General features: G+C 37.7%; 1 protein-coding gene and 1 pseudogene across 1 annotated transcript; one reads left to right on the forward strand and one right to left on the reverse strand.

The window, feature by feature from the left end:
* Positions 1-454: 454 nt before the first annotated feature.
* LOC121430372 lies at positions 455-6,004 on the reverse strand (annotated as a pseudogene).
* Positions 6,005-16,902: 10,898 nt separating this feature from the next.
* Positions 16,903-18,868, forward strand: LOC121411852 (cannabinoid receptor 2-like). The gene is made up of 2 exons (XM_041604736.1): positions 16,903-17,632; positions 18,261-18,868. Exons 1-2 carry the CDS (start codon positions 17,354-17,356, stop codon positions 18,849-18,851), a joined length of 870 nt encoding a protein of 289 aa, XP_041460670.1. The 5' UTR covers positions 16,903-17,353; the 3' UTR covers positions 18,852-18,868.
* The last annotated feature ends 166 nt before the right edge of the window (positions 18,869-19,034 follow it).

Consider the following 19,034-nt stretch of genomic DNA (forward strand, 5'->3'; position numbering starts at 1 on the left):
AGAAGAAAATCAAAATATTTCATATTTCAAACAATAAAAAACAAAAGAAATAGTGAGTGAGTGACATCATCAACTCTCTCATTTGGATGTAACTGGCTCGTTCATATAACTGTTTTTGTGAAATGAAGCGAAACTTTAGAATGTCATAACTTTCTTATTTTACATCCGATTTTGATGAAATTTTCAGTGTTATGCTTGTTGAATTTTTCTCTTTTTATTCAAATCAAGTTTTTGTTGGGGTGGACTTGTCCTTTAACAAAAAATGGATAGAGCTCGTCTCACACACGACCTTAAATGTACAGGAAAGGTGAATAACAACACGTAAGAAACAACGTGCAAACGCACAAGAGAGAAAAGGGAAAAAAGGGAACTTTGAGCACACTTGATGAAGGACGCGTTGTCGCTATATCCATTTTTCAATATATCGATGGGTAAACAACATATTGATTGTGAATTAGCGCTCTATAGCACATATCCGATAAGGTTGAGGAGGAATCGTAAGCCCCGGCTGACCTCTTAGACTAGGTGGAGGTTCATTTGATGGAAGCTTGAATTCGAACTGTTGGATAAAATTGGTGAAGAAAAGAAATGTCTCCATTCTAGCAAGCTGAATACCCAGACATTCACGACGACCTGTTCAAAAAAAAAATTGAGAAAAAAGTCGGGTGAATGCTGCTCGGAAGGGGGCGGGCGAAAGGAGGGGGGGGGGGGGGGGGTCAGTAATAATAATGCTCTTATCTCAGCATTGACCAACACGCAGTCTCAGATCAGCATATCAAGCAGTGCTGAGGGAATCTCTCAGCCACACAACTTGGGGTGACAGAGCCTTCTACATCTCTGGACCAAAGCTGTGGAATAGCCTTCCCCAATTTATCAGGAGAGCAGAGACCCAATCAACTTTTGAGTCTTACCTGAAGACCTTTCTGTTCCCCACTCCAACATTATTGCAAGAATAACTCAATTGTAGCATTACTAGGACAGTACTTGAACTGAATGATGATCCTAAGCACTGTTTGAAGACATTGAAATTTGTGAGATATTTCCTATTTTTGAGCAAGCGCCATGAGCGCCCAGCTGAGGCGGATACCGGCGCTACACAAGAACCCATCATCATCGTCATCAGTAATCATAGTAATAATATGCGTGAAAATCAATTTCGAAAAAAGCATCATTAAACTTTATAGACAAACTGAAATTACGATATTGAATACAAGAGTCCAACTTCTTAATTATAACAACTCTAGCATTTACTAAATATGTAGGGATTCCAGGACAGCGAAGAATGAGACAAACCTTTAATATTAGCTTCTGGAATGTGTAGCCAGTAGTCTGCCAACTGTGATTATGCACGATAAAGTTTAAGCATGCAACTGCGTGTATGTACACGGGTGTATTATAAGTGTCCTTTTAAACGTTTCTAACCCTTTTTAGATGGCGGTGTCGTCGTCGTCATAATGACTTCATTTTTTTAATCGATGTAAGTTTTTTGTTAGTTTCATTTCTATTGTTTTATATTGTTTGAAGTATTAAATCATTTATCAATGTATACGTTTATGCATTGTACACATAATAATTAATGTTTTTATAATTCATATAAATCACTATAATGCAATTTTGTCATAACATTTTTTTAATGATTATTTATACATTTCCCAAATTGATGTGATGTATTAATATTTAGGAACATATTTATATTTTGCTTATTCAAAATTGAAAAGAGCAAAGAGAAAACACTTATATGCTGTTGATGAAATCATGAAGAAAACAAAAACACAATAACGAAAACGTGTGTTGATGAATTTGCGGTTGTATGTACGTGTATGACGGTACGGTTGAAGCGGATTTGGTTCCACGACATTTTCTCCGGCGACAATTGCTCCGCTGCAAATTCCACACATTACCGGAATGACCAAATTTAACACTTGATTTAGCACTATAACATATTATACCCTAAACCTACACCGACATAGAAATGGGCTAGTACAACGTTACATATGGGTTAGTGTTATGTGATTTTGCGATGGTGTGGAGTCTAAGAGTGAATGATGTGCTTGGAATAAACCTGTGTGCTTATGACGCTGTCACACCTTGACGTTTTAGACAGCGTATACCCGACGTATGAGGAACTTGGCAAATACGCTGGCGTACGTCGAATACGTTGCGGGTAAGTTTTGCATACGTTAAGAGTACGCTAAAACACGCTGGTATACGTCGTCATACGGCGAGGTCGTCGAAATTTTTTTTTCGACGTATGCCAGCGTATGGCTCATACGTCCCGCATACGCTGGTCATAAGTTGTAGGCAAGTTACGCGATCGTTGATACACGTTGACACACGTTACTCGTAAGTTACTCATAAGTCGATGTACGTCGAGATAATGTCCAGCGTATCCTAAAACTTACTTCTAACCTATGAGTAACGTGCTTTGAACGTATGTGTAACTTAACTCCAACGTATATTGACGTATGAAGACGTGCTCCGGACGACCACAAAACTTACTGAACGTGTTTATAACTTACAGCTACCGTATAATGGCGTATTGACAACGTTTATAGGAATTGGTATATAAAGGTGGGGTTCACAGGAGTTTTCTTCGGCATGGCGGTGGTGTTGATACGGTCATGTATCGTGCGGTTATAATTTGAATAGTCGAGCGGCAGCCTTTTTATATACGACACGTGTTCGTCAGCGATACGCTGCCGCGTGCTATGCGTAAGTTAGGCTATCGTAGGGCATAAGTTGTGTACGCCAGCAATACGCTAATCATTCGTTGGAATACGTTACTTATAAGTTGACGAAGCGTTCGAAGTTACTAATACGTAATGTATACGTCCAACTCGTTATGAATACGCTAAGTATACGCCCAGAGTTGAAAAAAAAAATCAAAGTTCAGCGTATGCCGACGTCATAGATAAATTTTGATACGTCGGGCATACGCTGTCTAAAACGCCAAGGTGTGACACCACAGGCGCGTACGCAAGGGGGGGGGGTTTAGGGGGTTCAACCCCCCCCCCCCTTTTTAAAGGAGTTATCGGGCAAGCGCCTGATAACTCCTTGGTCTGGTTACATGGTTACGGACAGTTCCCCTACCCAATAATGTATATGACAGCAATAATGAACAGAATCTCATGTTTCCAACGAAAAACACAGAAAAAATTTCCGCTCGCTTCGCTCGCTCCATTTTATTATATCTTTTATTTCCGCATGTCGCCGACATGATCACGGTATCGCCATTAACAAGGCCATACATGATTATCATGATGTATACTTATGAATACAAGTGAACCAAGACAAAGACATACGTTTTCTTACAAAATATGTTTTACCAATATGAAAACCAAAATGACGGAAAACGTTAAAATGTCGGTTAGCTCGCTCCGCTCGCTCGTAATAATTTATGAAATTCCATAAGTATCTAGTCTCCTGTTCAAGGCCGTATTATGAGTGTTACGAATAGAAGGACATGTAGCATCGACTAATACTTGATTTACTAACAAACTATTGACAAGAAATGTATGTTTTGACGGGAAAACGCGAAAATTTCGGCTCGCTCACTCCGCTCGCTCGTAATCATTTATGAAATTTCTTAAGTTTCTAGTCTCTTGATCAAGGCCATATCATGAGACTTACGAGCAGAAGGACATGTATCATCAACTAATATGTAATTATTACCAACAAGCTATTGAGAAGAATTGTATGTTTTGACGGAAAAACGCAAATATTTCGGCTCGCTCGCTCCGCTCGCTCGTAATTATTCATGACATTTCTCAAGTTTCTAGTGTTCTGATCAAGGCCATATCATGAGTGCTACGATCCGAAGGACATGTAGCATCGACTATGATACCAACAAACTATTGACAAAAAGGTTATGTTTTCAACGCAAAAACGAGAACATTTCTGCTCGCTCGCGGGTCATGACCGCACTGTTACATACCCCATCCCCACTTAAATGTTATTGTCTTATTTGCAGCGCTGAAAAAAAAAGAAAGAAAAAAAAATCATCACCTCCCCCCCCCCCGCTCATCACTTTTTAGAGACTGGGCGGGAGATTTAAAAAAAAATCAGCTCGAAACCCCCCCCCCTTTCAAAAATCCTGCGTACGCGCCTGTGACACCACCATTACCAATTCCAAATGGGAGCCAAGATTCGATTTTCTGCACCCTTCGGCCATCAGCGCTAAGAAATCGATCAGGGTTAAACAGATGGGGCTTAGACCACGTCTTAGAGCAGTGGTGAACAGCCCAAATATTACTTATAACCACAGCGCCTTTTGGGATGAAAAAGCCTTTTATTGTTACATCGGCTGAAGCACCGGTCTGATACGCATAACTTCCATCAAGGCGGCATCACAGTACGGTAGATCTTGACGGTCCTCTTTAGTGGGTTGTCGACCACGTCCAACAACCCTATCCAACTCCATTTGTACCTAGATGATATTTAGATTAGACACATTAGAAATCACTATATACATAACTTAATCTTCAAACATCATAAATGCCATGTAAACACTGTCTATGGTCAAATGACATGAATGAAGCTAGACTGATAAGCACGTGAATAAGGGAACAGGCCTATGATTGAAAGAAAAAAAAAACACCCCCAAAAATGCTCCGAGGTGCTACATCATGCGCAATATTCTAAGCTCATATTTTATTCTTTTTGGACAGACGGAGAAAGCCATAATATTTTCCAACCTTTCTTTGTACTTCTGTGTGTAAAGCTAGGTAGAGTATGGCCCATGAAGTATTGATGTGGTCTCCGCGCCGGCTCCAAAAAATTCAAACGCAATCCTCCAGAACTCTTCCAACGTGTATTCCTTGGAGATATCATCAGGTAAGAATGCGTCGACATAGTTGTCTCTCTGAAATGTGTCTTGATGCCTGCAGAGCTGGGACATAATGACGCCTTTAGACCTGGAATAGGCAACACGATATTTCTTATACCATGGAGTATGAATTAGGAATTTCAAGAGTACAACAGGGTCAGTTTCAGGGATACTAGCAAAGACGTCTACCGTTGCCTTGCAGTGCCTCAATTTATTCAATATCATCGTATTCGTAACGCCGACCAAAAGACCAGTTGGAATATGACGTTTGCTGTTGCTTTATTCAATGTGGACATGAGGTCTGTCGGTTTACCTCGGAGACTCTCAGCAAGGTAATGAGCTTCCAGGTTGATCTGAGGCAATAAGCTCTTCTTACCACATCCAAATGATCGAAGGGCATGTAGAGAGAATCTACGTTGGTCTTCCCAAGGTTTGCCACTACTCCAGACAACAGAAGCTGATGAATGAAATAAGGTTGATGAAGATTACATAACGTGTTTTGATTCCAGCAACGGCATCGGAACACTCTGAACATGCAGTGAGCGAAATGAGGGGCAAGTTATTGTGGGTTCGTCTTCTCACTCCAACCATGGATTCTACTAGAACTAGTAGGATCCACGCTCTCACCCTTTGTTTGATGAGATTGTGACAGCGCCATCACAGTAAATAGGAAAAATTATTCCGGTAATTTTGAAAAACGGGCCGAGTTCTTTCTTCCCTTTTCTTCTTTGTATTCTGGTACATAAGGTAAAATATTGTAGATGACAGATTTAACGAATATTTCAATGTTATATAAGCTATTGTTAAAACTTCTGTACTAAAACTTAATTGGAAAAGTAAAGTACCCTCTAAAAAGACACCGATTTAAAAAAAAATATGTAGGCCTTATAGATGCATCATGTCATGTATCAAAGGTTCATACACAATGTTACAATTTAAAAGAGTAAGGGTGTTTATTATATTCATGGTCAGTCTTTTTGGCTACAAGTAACTTACCATTGTTGTTAATCTCTGGAATCGTCCATTGGATATGTCCAGGAACATATAACGACCTGGTAAACATTCTGCTGACTTCACCAAGGTTTGTCTGATAGCCGATATGTCATTCAATACAACAACAAGAAACGGCCCGGGTCGTAAGCTGAATTTTGTCACCTTATTTCCATTTTTTGATATCATTTCCTTTCTTACTCTAAAATAGTTTTTCCTATTATATTTATCACATTTTACTTTCCCATTTTTAAGATATTGTATATTCGTTCAGCCGAATGAATTTCCATATTTACTTAATTTGTATTGCTTTGTCTTGTCTTAAATGCTTTGTATAAATTATTTATTCAACTAGCTATAGGGGATCCACGCTCTACAAGCAATGCTTTTTTAGTGGATCCCCTCATTTCCATATACGCTTTTTTATACAAGCGTTTGTTATATAATTATGCTAAGTTAAAAATTATTCTGTATTCGTACTTTGATTTGTATTTGCATTCGATTTATATTTGTTTTGGAAATGAAATAAACTTCTTGAATCTTGAAAAAAAAAAAAATATTGGACCGTTTTTCTAAGCCATTTCCATGAAGGTTTCATGGATCAGACCTAGTTTAAATCTGTATCCAATGATAGGAAGTGACCATGGTCCCGGTGGAAGGTTTACCAGGACGTCTTACAAACCACATACAAACGAGGAACGTCAAAGCTCCAAGCAAGACTGAAAATACCGATACTGTTAACCCAAGCATGCTGGACGATCGGGACAGAATACCTCTTAAACAAATACCAAAAATTATTGTTAAAGAAGTGAGTCTCTATGTCTTATGTATTGTACCAGTTTTTGCAACCCAAACCTATCTGCGTTATTTAAACGGAAGGGTATGGGAGTGTTCCGTTGGACTTCTCCGATATATGGGTTTGTAATTATTTAGTCAATGGTACTATATATTCTAGCGTATTCATGAAACCACTGCCATCCCTTTGATCTATCTACAACAGGGATAGCCAAATGGTCCTTATCAAAGTTCAGTTACACTCTGTTTACGTTAAGATTGATAAAATTGATGAGATAAATTTCTTTCTTTTATGGTCAACAATTACTATTGGACCAAAAAACTTTGAAAGTTTTCACTAAATTGATAGATAAAGATTTTGATATGACATCTTACTCATAAAATCGTATATAAATATATATGATAACTTTATTATTTGGTATCTAATTTTGATGGAACTTTAGTGCTATGGATTTGATTTTCCCTATTTGATTAGGCTACATGTTCTTTTGGTTTTTGAACTTGGCTTTTGATGATATTTCATAAATTTGCCGGTCCCGAATAAATTTGACATGATATATTTCATTCCAGTGTAGCTTTTTGGAGCTGCAAGAGGAATTATCGCATCAAGTATCGAGCGTTATCATTCCTGACGTGGCCCCCAGGCTGGGGAAGAAGAAGTTGTAAAGAAAATAAAAGGAAACGATTCTTAACAATCCTACGCAATCTGAACAAAATTACAACGACCTAACCCAGGAAATGGACAAAATAACAAAGCACTTGTTTCTCATTCATGTCATTTGGTTGCCTAGGTAACGAAAGACAATCTGCGTTGACGGCATGCATGGGCTTCTAAAGTGTAATGTGTTGTCTAGTAGCCTGTATGTTTTTACAAAAGACAATCAATTATTAACCACGAAAAACAGTGAGACCTAGCAAGTTCTTTTTTGATAGGATTATTTTTGTTTTAAAGAAAAGAACTTAATCGATAAATAAATGAATTATATCATTCTCAATAGCATGTCGGATGGGGTGCAGTCACTGAGCGTGGCCTCGGATCAGAGCCACCACCCCCTGTCCTAAGAAATAAAATGTAGAAATTCAAACGACCGATCATAAGTTATGTACCACATAATACTCAGAAGAAAGATGCTATTCTGAACATTACCCAAACTAAGTAGGCGAGTTCGTCATTGTTGGCCTTTGTCTTTATAAAGGCCAGGCACCACACACCTTACGACTGGTCCACGATCAGATCGCATTTTGCCAATTTTCTGAAAATGTGAGTGAAAAGTCTCCTTTTAGTTGAGGTTCAAATTAATTGTAAACATACTGATACAACTATTTGGGATGATTACAGGCCTTTATTTTGGAGTAAAGATCAAATTAGTTTCAAATCGTAGCCGATCGTACAATTGATATGGCGTCGATACGACCAGATAGCATAGTCTATGGCCTTTAATCATACACAATTTTGTTTATTCTTTATGACGCCTTTAATGGTGATTAAGAAAATGGCGCCCGGTGTATATAACCGCGAAATTCGTGACCTTCACATCAAAGACTCTAGTAGAAATGACATCGATCATGGCATCTGTGTAGAATTGTTGTCAGTTGGGTTAAGGCGCTTGAACTGTATAAAAACTAAAGAAAGTCTGGAGCTTAACCTGGCGTTGGGTCGTGCGCCTGTAATCCAAGCTAAGTAGGAAGTAATAATAATGACGCAGAAGTTCGATCCTCGGTCATGTCTTTTTGATGGGTGTCGTTTAAGGTCGGTCCAAGACGTAAATAATGCTAGTTGATTTTGTTAAAACTCAATCACACAAACACACAGGATTTGTCGGTCACGGCAAATACATGACCCCGGCAATGTACTTCTCTTTTATTATGTTTACATTGAATAAATAAATATGCGATCAGTATAATTGGCACTTTTATGAGGTTTGAAAAGGGTTAATGAAGAAAATACCCGAAAAATAAAAGATCGGAATGAAAGCGGACCCCATGCATGCACGCTATATGCATGGACCTACCTACATCAAGCTTTGCGCTAAATTAATGGTGTTGTGATCCATAAATAATTATAGCAAAATCTCGAGAGCTGCCGGAGCTCCGTCCCAAACCTACCACAAGGAGCCTTAAATCGCCCAACCCTATATAGATACAACTCCACTGACCTGCAAATGTTGTCTCCTTGGCCACTGTATGTCAATATACACTCTAAATTCAAAGGACTTATAATAAATCCAGATCGGCTGTGAACAGTGACCAGCCGAATATTCGATTTAGTTTTAAACCTTGTAGATTTAAATATAAATCTAAAAGTTTTGAATTTAAATCTTTTGAGATTTGAAATTTAATTCTAAAGATTTAAAATAAATCAAACATTCGCCTGGTCACTATCCACAGCCGATCTGGATTTATTTAAATCCTTGGAATTTAGAGTATAGGTACATTGCTACCATACTCGCGAAGCCCCCCCACCCCACACACATAGTACAAGTTATATCCCATTTCTCCTTCATTGTTCGTTAAATCTGACTAACATTGCCTCTTGTGAAAAGTATAGGCATGTTTCTGGTTGTTAGCAAGATACCAATGCAGAAGTCGTACAAGCAAATAAGTTACCATTGAATTTTATAATTGACTGAAATCACATGACTAGATCACCGACAAATTGACTAGTTCTAATCATGGCTTATAAAATAATAAGATTCTCGTTACTATCTTTTAATGCACATAATTTAGCTCGGGCATTAAAAACTACCAACATTTCAAACAGTCCAAACGCACATTAATATGCCTCGAGTGTGTCAGAGCAGTTACAAATGTATCTCGTGTGTGCGTTTAATTATAGCAGTCGCCTCGATATATATATTTGTATATGATAACTAGGTTCATATCTACTCCTGATATCACAGACAAGTTATGTATGTTCATTTTGATGAATACTACATGCCTATACCTAATGGTATATCAAGCAAAACTACTTGTATTATTGAACATTGAACTAATTGAACTATCATAATTTTTTTTTTTCAAGGGGGTGGGCAAAATGATTACAGGTGTTCTCAAGACTCTGCTGCAGGAACTTCTTTTATTTTAAGGATAAATTTTCTAACAGTGCAGGGCACCTTAGCAACTGACCGGTAGATGAAGACATAACAACGATGGTAGTGGTTATCAACGAAAGGCACAGTGAAACTGATTTTTTTTTTTGGGGGGGGATTTCCACTTTGTAAGGGTGGTGACAAAGAGATCTAAAATGTTAATGTCCATGGACGGTATTCTGAAAGCTCAATTAGCGGTCAATTAGCGCTCAATTAGCATTTTGGTATTCTGAAAAGTCACTTAAGTGCCCTTTCCTTATTTGGCCAGGTTGCGTTGCGCGCACTTGCAATAGTACGCGTTTTGACCGCGCGAAGACTTAATTGAGTAGTTACGAGACTTTTGGTATTCTGAAAAGTCTCATAGCGCTCAATTAGCGGACTTTCCAGTGGGGGAAGATAATGGTGATAAGAGGTCCATTAAGTCTCATCATATCTTGATAAATGTGGCTTTCATTTCTTATAAATATCATCAAATCGGTTTAATACTAGGAGGAAGGAAGGAGGAAGGAAGAGAATAAAGGAGAGAGCTAAAAAGGGAAAAGAATAAAGGGGAAAAGGTGGTGTATAGAAACAAGTAAAATAAGGAATAGGGTCTTTGATTGAACCCCATACTTTCATGTGCCCAGTCAGGCTCCACCTTGACCACTTGGCCACGTCACCTCAGTTGATTGTCTTAAATGGGACTATATTTGGTAATAAATAAATTAGAAAAGGGGGAAAAAGGAGACAGAAATATTTGTGTACTTATAGGGAAAATATGACTATTATTTTTTCTATATTTTCTTTAATTATTAGCATCGTAAACTATTTTGTTTTGCACACTTTTTTTTGACAATAATGAAATTGCCAAATTACGATAGATGCAGCAATGTGCATGGTTGAATTAAACCTCGTTTCTGACAATGAAAAATAAGCATAGACCCCTCTAGTATTTAAACGAATATATAGAATAAAATACAAAAGAAAAATAGTGAGTGCTGCCATCGTTTTCCCCACCTATAAAAACCTATAAATGTCATAACGTTTCAACATCAAATATCAATAAAATTTCGGCTTTTTTTAATTATGCTTTTTTTATATTTAAAATATGTTTATTCAAATTTTGTTGGAGAATATTTCTCATATAAATGAAAAGTATGTAGTTTTTAAAATAAGTAGGAATTAAGTTAAAGAAGAACCCCCTCTACCATGGCCCCGAGACAGTGGCAAATAAAAATTATTGTAAAAAACAAGAAAAAGAAAAAGAAAGAAAGCTACAAATGGATTCAAATAGAGAGTTGTGAAAATCAGACCGCGTTCGAAAAAAAGAGAAAAGCACAAAGGTACATTAAATGAGAGAAAGGGAAAAGACAACAATTAATTTCAACAACATAACAAACCTCTAATCTCAGATGCAAATGCTTTAGCATTTCAGCAAAAAATATTTTTATCAAGATCGTGGTGCAGTGCACCTGCAGCAGCCGGGCGCTGCGCTGCGCTGCGAGGCAGCAAAGTGAAGAGACACTGCGCGCGCGCTAGGAAAAAAAATTACGTTGTAAGAGCGCATTTGATTGGCTAATTCGGCTCAGTAGGGGAGTGGCCTAAAGGGACTTAATTGAGCGCTAATAGAGTTTTCAGAATACGAATTTGGAGGTACATTAGCGCTCCATTAAATGGGTAACTTAAAAGGATATTTAAGTGGAAACTTACGAGACTTTTCAGAATACCCCCCATGTCAGTAAGCATGCAACGACGGGACGTGGTATCCTGATTGTGTTGAGAGCACCGAATGAATCAACCCTGATATCCATTCATCAAAACGATGCTTGAGAAGGGACACTGTGAAGGATGTTAATCCGATTGTGTCGAGAAGTTTCTCATACTGTAAAATAAGGAAAGGGGGCAGAACGTTATCGTCATTTATACTTTGTAATAATGAGCTGACCTAAGCATGTTAAAAAGTGATATAACGTAAAATAAATTGTTGGAAAGCTATTTCCACCCCCCCCCAAAAAAAAAAAAGATCAGAGAAAGTTAAGAGAGTGGAAAACGCTTGCCTACTAAAATCTAAGGTTGTTAGAAGCTGGAATGATTAAGAGCATACAAAACTGTTAGATCCAGGCTTTTTAAAAATCATGCTTTATTTTCATGAATAAAATGAATGAAACTTTATTGCATCCTGTACGCAGTTTAGAAAATATTCTCTTTGTTTTAACAATCTCTACATCACATCTTATGGCAATTTTTGCTTACCTCGGCGTTGTCTCATTTTGCTATTAAACCTACCAATAAAATACTCATGTGCACTACTACTAGATTTGCATACTCATAAACTCCCTCTCTTTCAAAGTCTTCGTCCCAACTTTAAGGAGAAAATAAGTAGGCTTATTAAATCTCTATTCAAACATTATCACGTTATACATAAAAAATGTCAAATACTATTTTACCTAACTTTAAAGGAAGTTCTTTATACATAAATTATGTTATACCCATCGATAACTGCATGCACAATCGCACCACACATGTCTGATGTGCTGTCGCTTATACGAAGTCAACGATGACCAGGAATAATGATATGTGTCGCTGTCATAATCAAGACAGCAAGACCCCCACACAACGCGTTTCGATGTTGGTGACAGTACAGACGAGCATGATGGACTTGATTCGATGTCGACATCGATCGACGTCGACGACGTGGTGGTATTAAGATACGGAGAATATGACGATGAATCTCTGCATGAAAGAGATCGCGATGTAAGCAAAAACTAGCACGTACGAGTCTAGCCTTGTGGAGTGCTTACTTTTGGGATCACTGCAAGAAAAAGATGTGACAAAAATTCCCCATTTAAAAATTGTATTTTTATTTACACACAATATCGGCACATACCACATATCGGCTGTGCCAATATAAAATAATGATCATCCATCTGAATGTGACTTATCTTTTGAATTGACAGGGATCCGGTTTTAGGGGATCTTTCTAGGGCGATGAGGGTTTGTATCTGGATTTTTAAAGAATACATTTCTACAGGATATCAATATGTGTAATATTAAGCACAATCTCACATTTGTTCAACTATACTTAATCAATACCTCTTCCTTTCTTTCTTTTTTTACATACAACACCTTTACACAAATCCTCTTGCAAACACAACTTTACATCTGAAATATTACATTTCGAATACTCTTATGTTGAAATACAATCTAAAAGCTTTTAGTGAATGCAAATATATGATATCAATTAGTATTTCTATGAGTAGCAATCATGGCACCCTTATCTGGAAAACCTCATTGGTCCACTTTATGTATGTATACACAGCCCTACTTACAAGATAAAACCGCTCTTCTCTTCTAAGACCACTTTGCCGGCGAAATTATTACCCTCAATTATATTATTGCGTTTGTGTGGTCAGGGATATTGCAAATAGCTTAATGAATCTAATGAAGAAAGTGGTCAAGCAAATTATCATGTTCATTTTATATAATACGACATTTTAGTGTTTGGTTCCGGGTTGTGGTGCTGATGGTCTGGGTTTATTGAGTTAACAGGGCAATGTAATTCAACCCGATATTATCTAATAAATACTTATTGTGTAAAGATCTCTGTCAATGAAGCAATGAAAACTTCAAGTTTAATGGACATTTCGTCCACCAATATGGTTCTTTCATTGAAAATTCCACTGAGCAACTCCTTCATTAAAATGGATAATCCCAAAAGCACTACACAAGTCTTGGCTGATAATGTGTATATGCTTCCCGGAAAACAATCATTCTGCATGATAATCTGATTCATGCAGGGATTCATCATCAAATTCTTGGTGACATGACTCTTGTCTCTTCGTTAAGAGTCAACATGATGATGATCACGGATTATCTTAATACCACTGCGTCGTCGACATCGGTCGATATCGACATTGAATCAAGTCCAATGTGCTCGTCTATATTATTCACCATGAAATTTGTGATGCTGGGACTTGCTCTCTTGATTATGTCAGCGACACTGGTCATTATCCCTATTCATCGTCATCTTCGTCGGCGACATCATATATTTCCATATAACTTGGTGCTATCCGATTTATGCAGCGCGATAGCATTCGTAGCTTTCGAAGGGACTTCTGTACCTTCTATAGAGGTGGGTAAATATAATCTGATATTGTGCGATAATGTATCGTTAAACATGACAATTTGTGATAAGTTCTATTTTCTCAATTTAGGCCGGACGAAGACTTTGAAATAAGGAGAGTTTATGGGTATTCAAATCAAGTAGTGTAGATAAGTGAAGTAGTACATCAATCTGATTGGTATATGGACATGAAAAAATGTTATTAAAAACAAAAGTTTACCAGGCAAAATTTTGTGATTGTCAAAATAGAACATTTCCCTAACTATGTAGCCTAGATAACATTCTCTCGAAAGAAAATATAGGGCGCAATAAGATTTTAAGCGATTTTATCGCTTATTTGAGGAGAGTGTTTCACAAATCTCTCATAAACACCTAAGCTAGTTTCCGACAAATTTTCTACAATTCATAGTTACTTAAGGGCAATATTATTTGAAATATTCAATTTTATTCCTACATTTTTGATTTTGTGTAAAGCATTGTTTGAACCAACATTAAGTTCTAAGTATGAGCTATTGCTTACTCCTGTTGACTTTTTCCAACCGGGTTATATATATTTTTTTTACCTTAATGTATTTTTCAATTATTTCAGTAATGAGTTTTATTAAAATATCCTTTTCTCCCCTCTCTCTCAATCATTTCATTCTCTCACAGTTTGTAAAGGTTCTGAAGATTATATCAGTAACATGTTTCATCGTGTCCCTACTAAGCATCGTTTTGGTGGCTGGATATCAATTCATTACTATCAGGGTTGATCCTTTCGGTGCCCTCAACATCATCACGACACCACGTCTCGTTGTTGCATGCTTTCTTACATGGATATTATCATTCTCTCTCTCTTTGACCACTGTTCTGACCAGTGAGAATACTACAATCTTTACACTGCTCTTGTGCATTTCGCTGATCACCACCACCATCACTGGTCTCTGTTACGTCTTTATCTACCGCTCCGTTGCGAAGGTACCCTGTGAAGGCAACATCACCGCCTCAAGGAAGGAGGAAAATCAGCGAGTGCTCCGTACGTTTGCTCTTGTCTACGGGACTACCGTCGTTTGTTGGATCTCCCCTTGGGTTAACTGGGTCTACCTTAGTATGGGAATTGAAGACAAGTGTCTATATGATGCCGACGATTTCATGGTTTGTGCTAATTGGATAGCAAACTGTGTAATCTACTGGTGGCGACTCAAAGAGTTTCGAATAATTTTCGAGTTCTGCAGTAAGGAACGAAGGCGTACTGTGGATGTGCAGATGATTCTGTAGGAAAGATCCACCTATGGTTAACCAAATGAGATAATTATGAATTTCGTAAAGTTACCATCAACGATCACCACCTTTCTTACATGCTGGTGGAACTCTTATAGACGTTCTTTGGTCGCACCCCATACCTTTTTAGCTATCGCCCTGGGTATCATCGGTAAATACAATACATGTCCGACTTTAGGACAAAATTCACTTCTAAATATATCAGATTATCAAGTATCAAGTGCAGTGCATGAGGAGTTAAAAGGAAATAAGGTCACCCATATCTAAGTTTACATTTAGATACCAAAAGTTATGGTAGTATTTTCCTTTATTTAATGTATTTTTAAAGAAGAGTGCTGTTCACTGTCTTTTAATTCTAACGGGCAGTGGCCGGGAATCGAAATCCAGTTTTTCATGTGTCCGCGATTAGGCGCCTAAGATCACTCGGAGAGGTTCTGTACCTTTACCCCGCAAACTTAGCTTGTGTTATCCCTTGACATATCTGAACATGCTGACGTAATTGATTGAGAACTCTGATTTTTTTCCTTCTGACTGAATCTTAAGCAATATGTATTCAGGTTGAGTGTACTCCTTTTAGATGATGTGTCTTCAGATGAGCCTAAATTGAGAATGTCAGGTATCCCGATCACACTTTATTACCTTTGAATGGTTATTCGAACTGATCCCTCAAATATATGTTTTTTTTATGAAACACGAATGAACACATCATGTACATAATGAACAACTGCCAAGGAAAGAATTTAAATTGACAGGGTCGGGTGCTAACATTTCCTATACGATTTTTTTAATCAACCCGATGTCAGAATAGTAGATATTCCTTCCGTCAGAATATATACACCACGTGAATCTCACCTACACTAAATACATGTTCAGATCATCAAATCAGTTTGCTTTTATTGGCTTACAAAGCACATTTAATTATCAACAATAATTGATGGTTTGAAATGGTACAAGTACATGTATAGGCAATGTTATAATAAATAGCACTCAATAACAACACATACTGTATGTACGTACATATCAACGTATGTACAGTACATGATAAATTCAAAATGGCCGCCAACCTGTCTATAGTGGCCACTTTTGCCGTTTTCCTTCGGTGGCCGCTATAGACAGGTTTGACTGTATGTAAAGAAAGAGGGTGAAGTATTGTTTTTTCTATGGGTTTGTTGATCAAGGGTGGCTAGCAATCACGCAGAGTGCACTCCAGTCCCCCAACCTCTCAAAAATGATAAATGTCTGCCGAAATAAAAACGCTATACCTCAAACGTGCTTCTCAGTTTTTATACATAATTATCCGTTCTTTGTTGAATCTAGATTTATCTATGTATGTCTATCTTGAAATATACTATGATGTGTGTGTTTTTATGGACCACTTCTTATGCAGTTGTGTCTGGAATAAAGTCGAAAAAAGTTGAAAATATTAAATATGATTATCATAATTTCATATCTAGATAATAACAATAAATAATAAATAAGATCGGAGTCATGCGGAATTTGAACACTCTCTCTCCCTCTCTCTGTCACACACACACACGCATACCCACTCACCCACCCATATGCACTCTCTCGCCCGCCAGCTCACTCTCACACCATCCCCAAACACACACATTACTATTAATATACCTTGAGAATTTTGTAATGTAATCTAAACGCTTTTAGTGAATGCAAATAAATGATATTAAAAAGTAGCAATTACGCGAGTCTTGTCCGGAAACCCCCATTGTATTCTATGCTGCTGTAAACAGAGGCAATGCATTCCTTTAAGAGGGATCCCCACAGGATTTTTCTAAAGCCCCTTCAAAATTGTCCTGTTATATTGATGCGTTGATGTGGTCAGGGATATTGTATAGAGCTCAACGAATTAAGAGAGTGGTCAAGCAAATCGGCACGTTCATTATAATCGGACTATTTAGTAATATTTCGGTTACCATGGTGATTGTGGTCTGGGTTATTGAGTAAACAAGACAATACAAACAAACCTGACATGTACAACATCCTACTTATCAATATATTTTGTGAAGATCTATTCAAGTGAGATTAAATGTGAATGAAAACTTCACTTTTGATTGAGATTTAGTACCATGATTTGGGTTCTTTCACTGATAATTCAAATGACCACCTCGTTCATTTATTCATTGATAATCACAAAAGCACATGCTACGTAAGTCTTGACTTGTGTTGATTATGCTGACAAGAAAACAGTCACCTTGCATGAAAATCTGTTCCGTTCAGGGATTCATCGTCATATTCTTGGTGACATCACTCTTGTCTCGCCGTATATGAGTCAACATGATGATAATAACGGATCGTCTGAATACAACAACGTCATCGACGTTGGTCGATGTCGACATCGAATCACGTCCACTATGCTGGTTTATTTTGCCTACAATGAAACATGGTATGCTGGGTCTTGCTATCTTCATTATGTCAGCTACACTGGTCATTATCCCTAGTCATCGCCGACTTCGTAAGCGACATCACATCTTTCCCTATAACTTGGTGCTATCCGATTTTTGTGGTGCAATTGTGTTTGCAGTCTTCGAAGGGACTGGAGAACTTCCTTTAGAGGTTGGTAAAATATAATCGTACAGTTTAGACTCTGTTTCAATAAATACGTGAAAATGTATGTTAAGCTTCTCCTTATAGCGGCGAAGACTTTGAAATAAAGATAGTTTATGAGTATGTAAATCAAGTAGTGTAGATAAATGAAGACATAAAATGGTATATTTAAATAAAAAACGTTGCTGACAGAGAAAGCTAACGATAAGAGGTACAATTTACTGATCTAATGATTCTTCAATTAAAGTGAGCTGTAAAGGGGTAATTTTTCTTTCTATGAAGAGTATAGGATATGTTTTTTTTTCTTTAAGGACTCTGTTAATGCACTTTCATTTGAAAAATTTCCTTGTTTTACTTTACTTTTCAACAAATTTAAGTTAAAAGAACAGATTAAACCAAATATGAAATCATCAAGCTTCTACCAACATGTGATTGTAAGCTACAAGGTTTTGTTTTCTTCTTTTGACTTTCTCAAGCAAATTTTTAAGAGGAGCGGTGTGGTTTATGAGTTAATGTCTTCCCATCTTTCGGTAGGCGTCACTATAATGTCTCAAATAATATTTATTAGCCAATTTCAGCTATGTTTTGTTTTTATGGTCTTTCTGCCTCTCTCTCACTTAATCATATCCTTACACAGTATGTAGAGGCTCTACAGACAATATCAGTAACATCATTCATAGTGTCCCTACTAAGCATCGTTCTGGTGGCTGGATATCAATTCATAACTATCAGGGTTGATCCTTTTGGCGCCCAAAACATCATCACGACGCCACGCCTTATCATTGCATGCTTATTAACATGGGCGTTTTCATTTTCGATCTCTGTGACTACTGTCCTAACGATCAGTGAGTATACCACAATCTTCACACTGCTCTTGTGCATTTCGCTGATCACCACCACCATCACTGGTTTCTGTTACGTCTTAATCTACCGCTCCGTTGCGAAGGTTCCCTGTGAAGGCAACATCACCGCCGCAAGGAAGGAGGAAAATCAGCGGGTGCTCCGTACGTTTGGTCTTGTATTTGGGACTACTGTGGTTTGCTGGATCTGTCCGTGGGTCCACTGGGCCTTCTTAAGCCTCGGATTTGAGTACATGTGTCTATTCAATGCTGGGGATATGATGATATGTGCTAACTGGATAGCGAACTGTGTCATCTACTGGTGGCGACTCAAAGAGTTTCGAGCAATTTTTTCGAGTTCTGCAGTAGGAATCGTAGACGTGCTGTAGATGTGCAAATGATTTGTAGGAATCTTAAGTGCACTGGTAATTAACCGAATGTTTTAATTATGGTGCGTGCATAGTCAAAACCTCGGAGCACAATCTTTGTGGTTGACTTTTGAAAGTTTACATGCAGAGCCTATAGATGTTTGTTACAGAGTAAATGTCTTCACACTATTTGTGGACTTGTAC

Source organism: Lytechinus variegatus, chromosome 1 (genome assembly GCF_018143015.1).
Source record: "Lytechinus variegatus isolate NC3 chromosome 1, Lvar_3.0, whole genome shotgun sequence".
In the NCBI taxonomy this organism is placed as follows: Eukaryota; Metazoa; Echinodermata; class Echinoidea; order Temnopleuroida; family Toxopneustidae; genus Lytechinus; species Lytechinus variegatus.

Bases quoted from the DNA above. Each gene is read 5' to 3' on its own strand.
- LOC121411852 (XM_041604736.1), top strand. From the start codon at position 17,354: ATGATGATAATAACGGATCGTCTGAATACAACAACGTCATCGACGTTG. The intron at 17,633-18,260 runs GTTGGTAAAATA...ATCCTTACACAG, and splicing joins CTGGAGAACTTCCTTTAGAG to TATGTAGAGGCTCTACAGAC.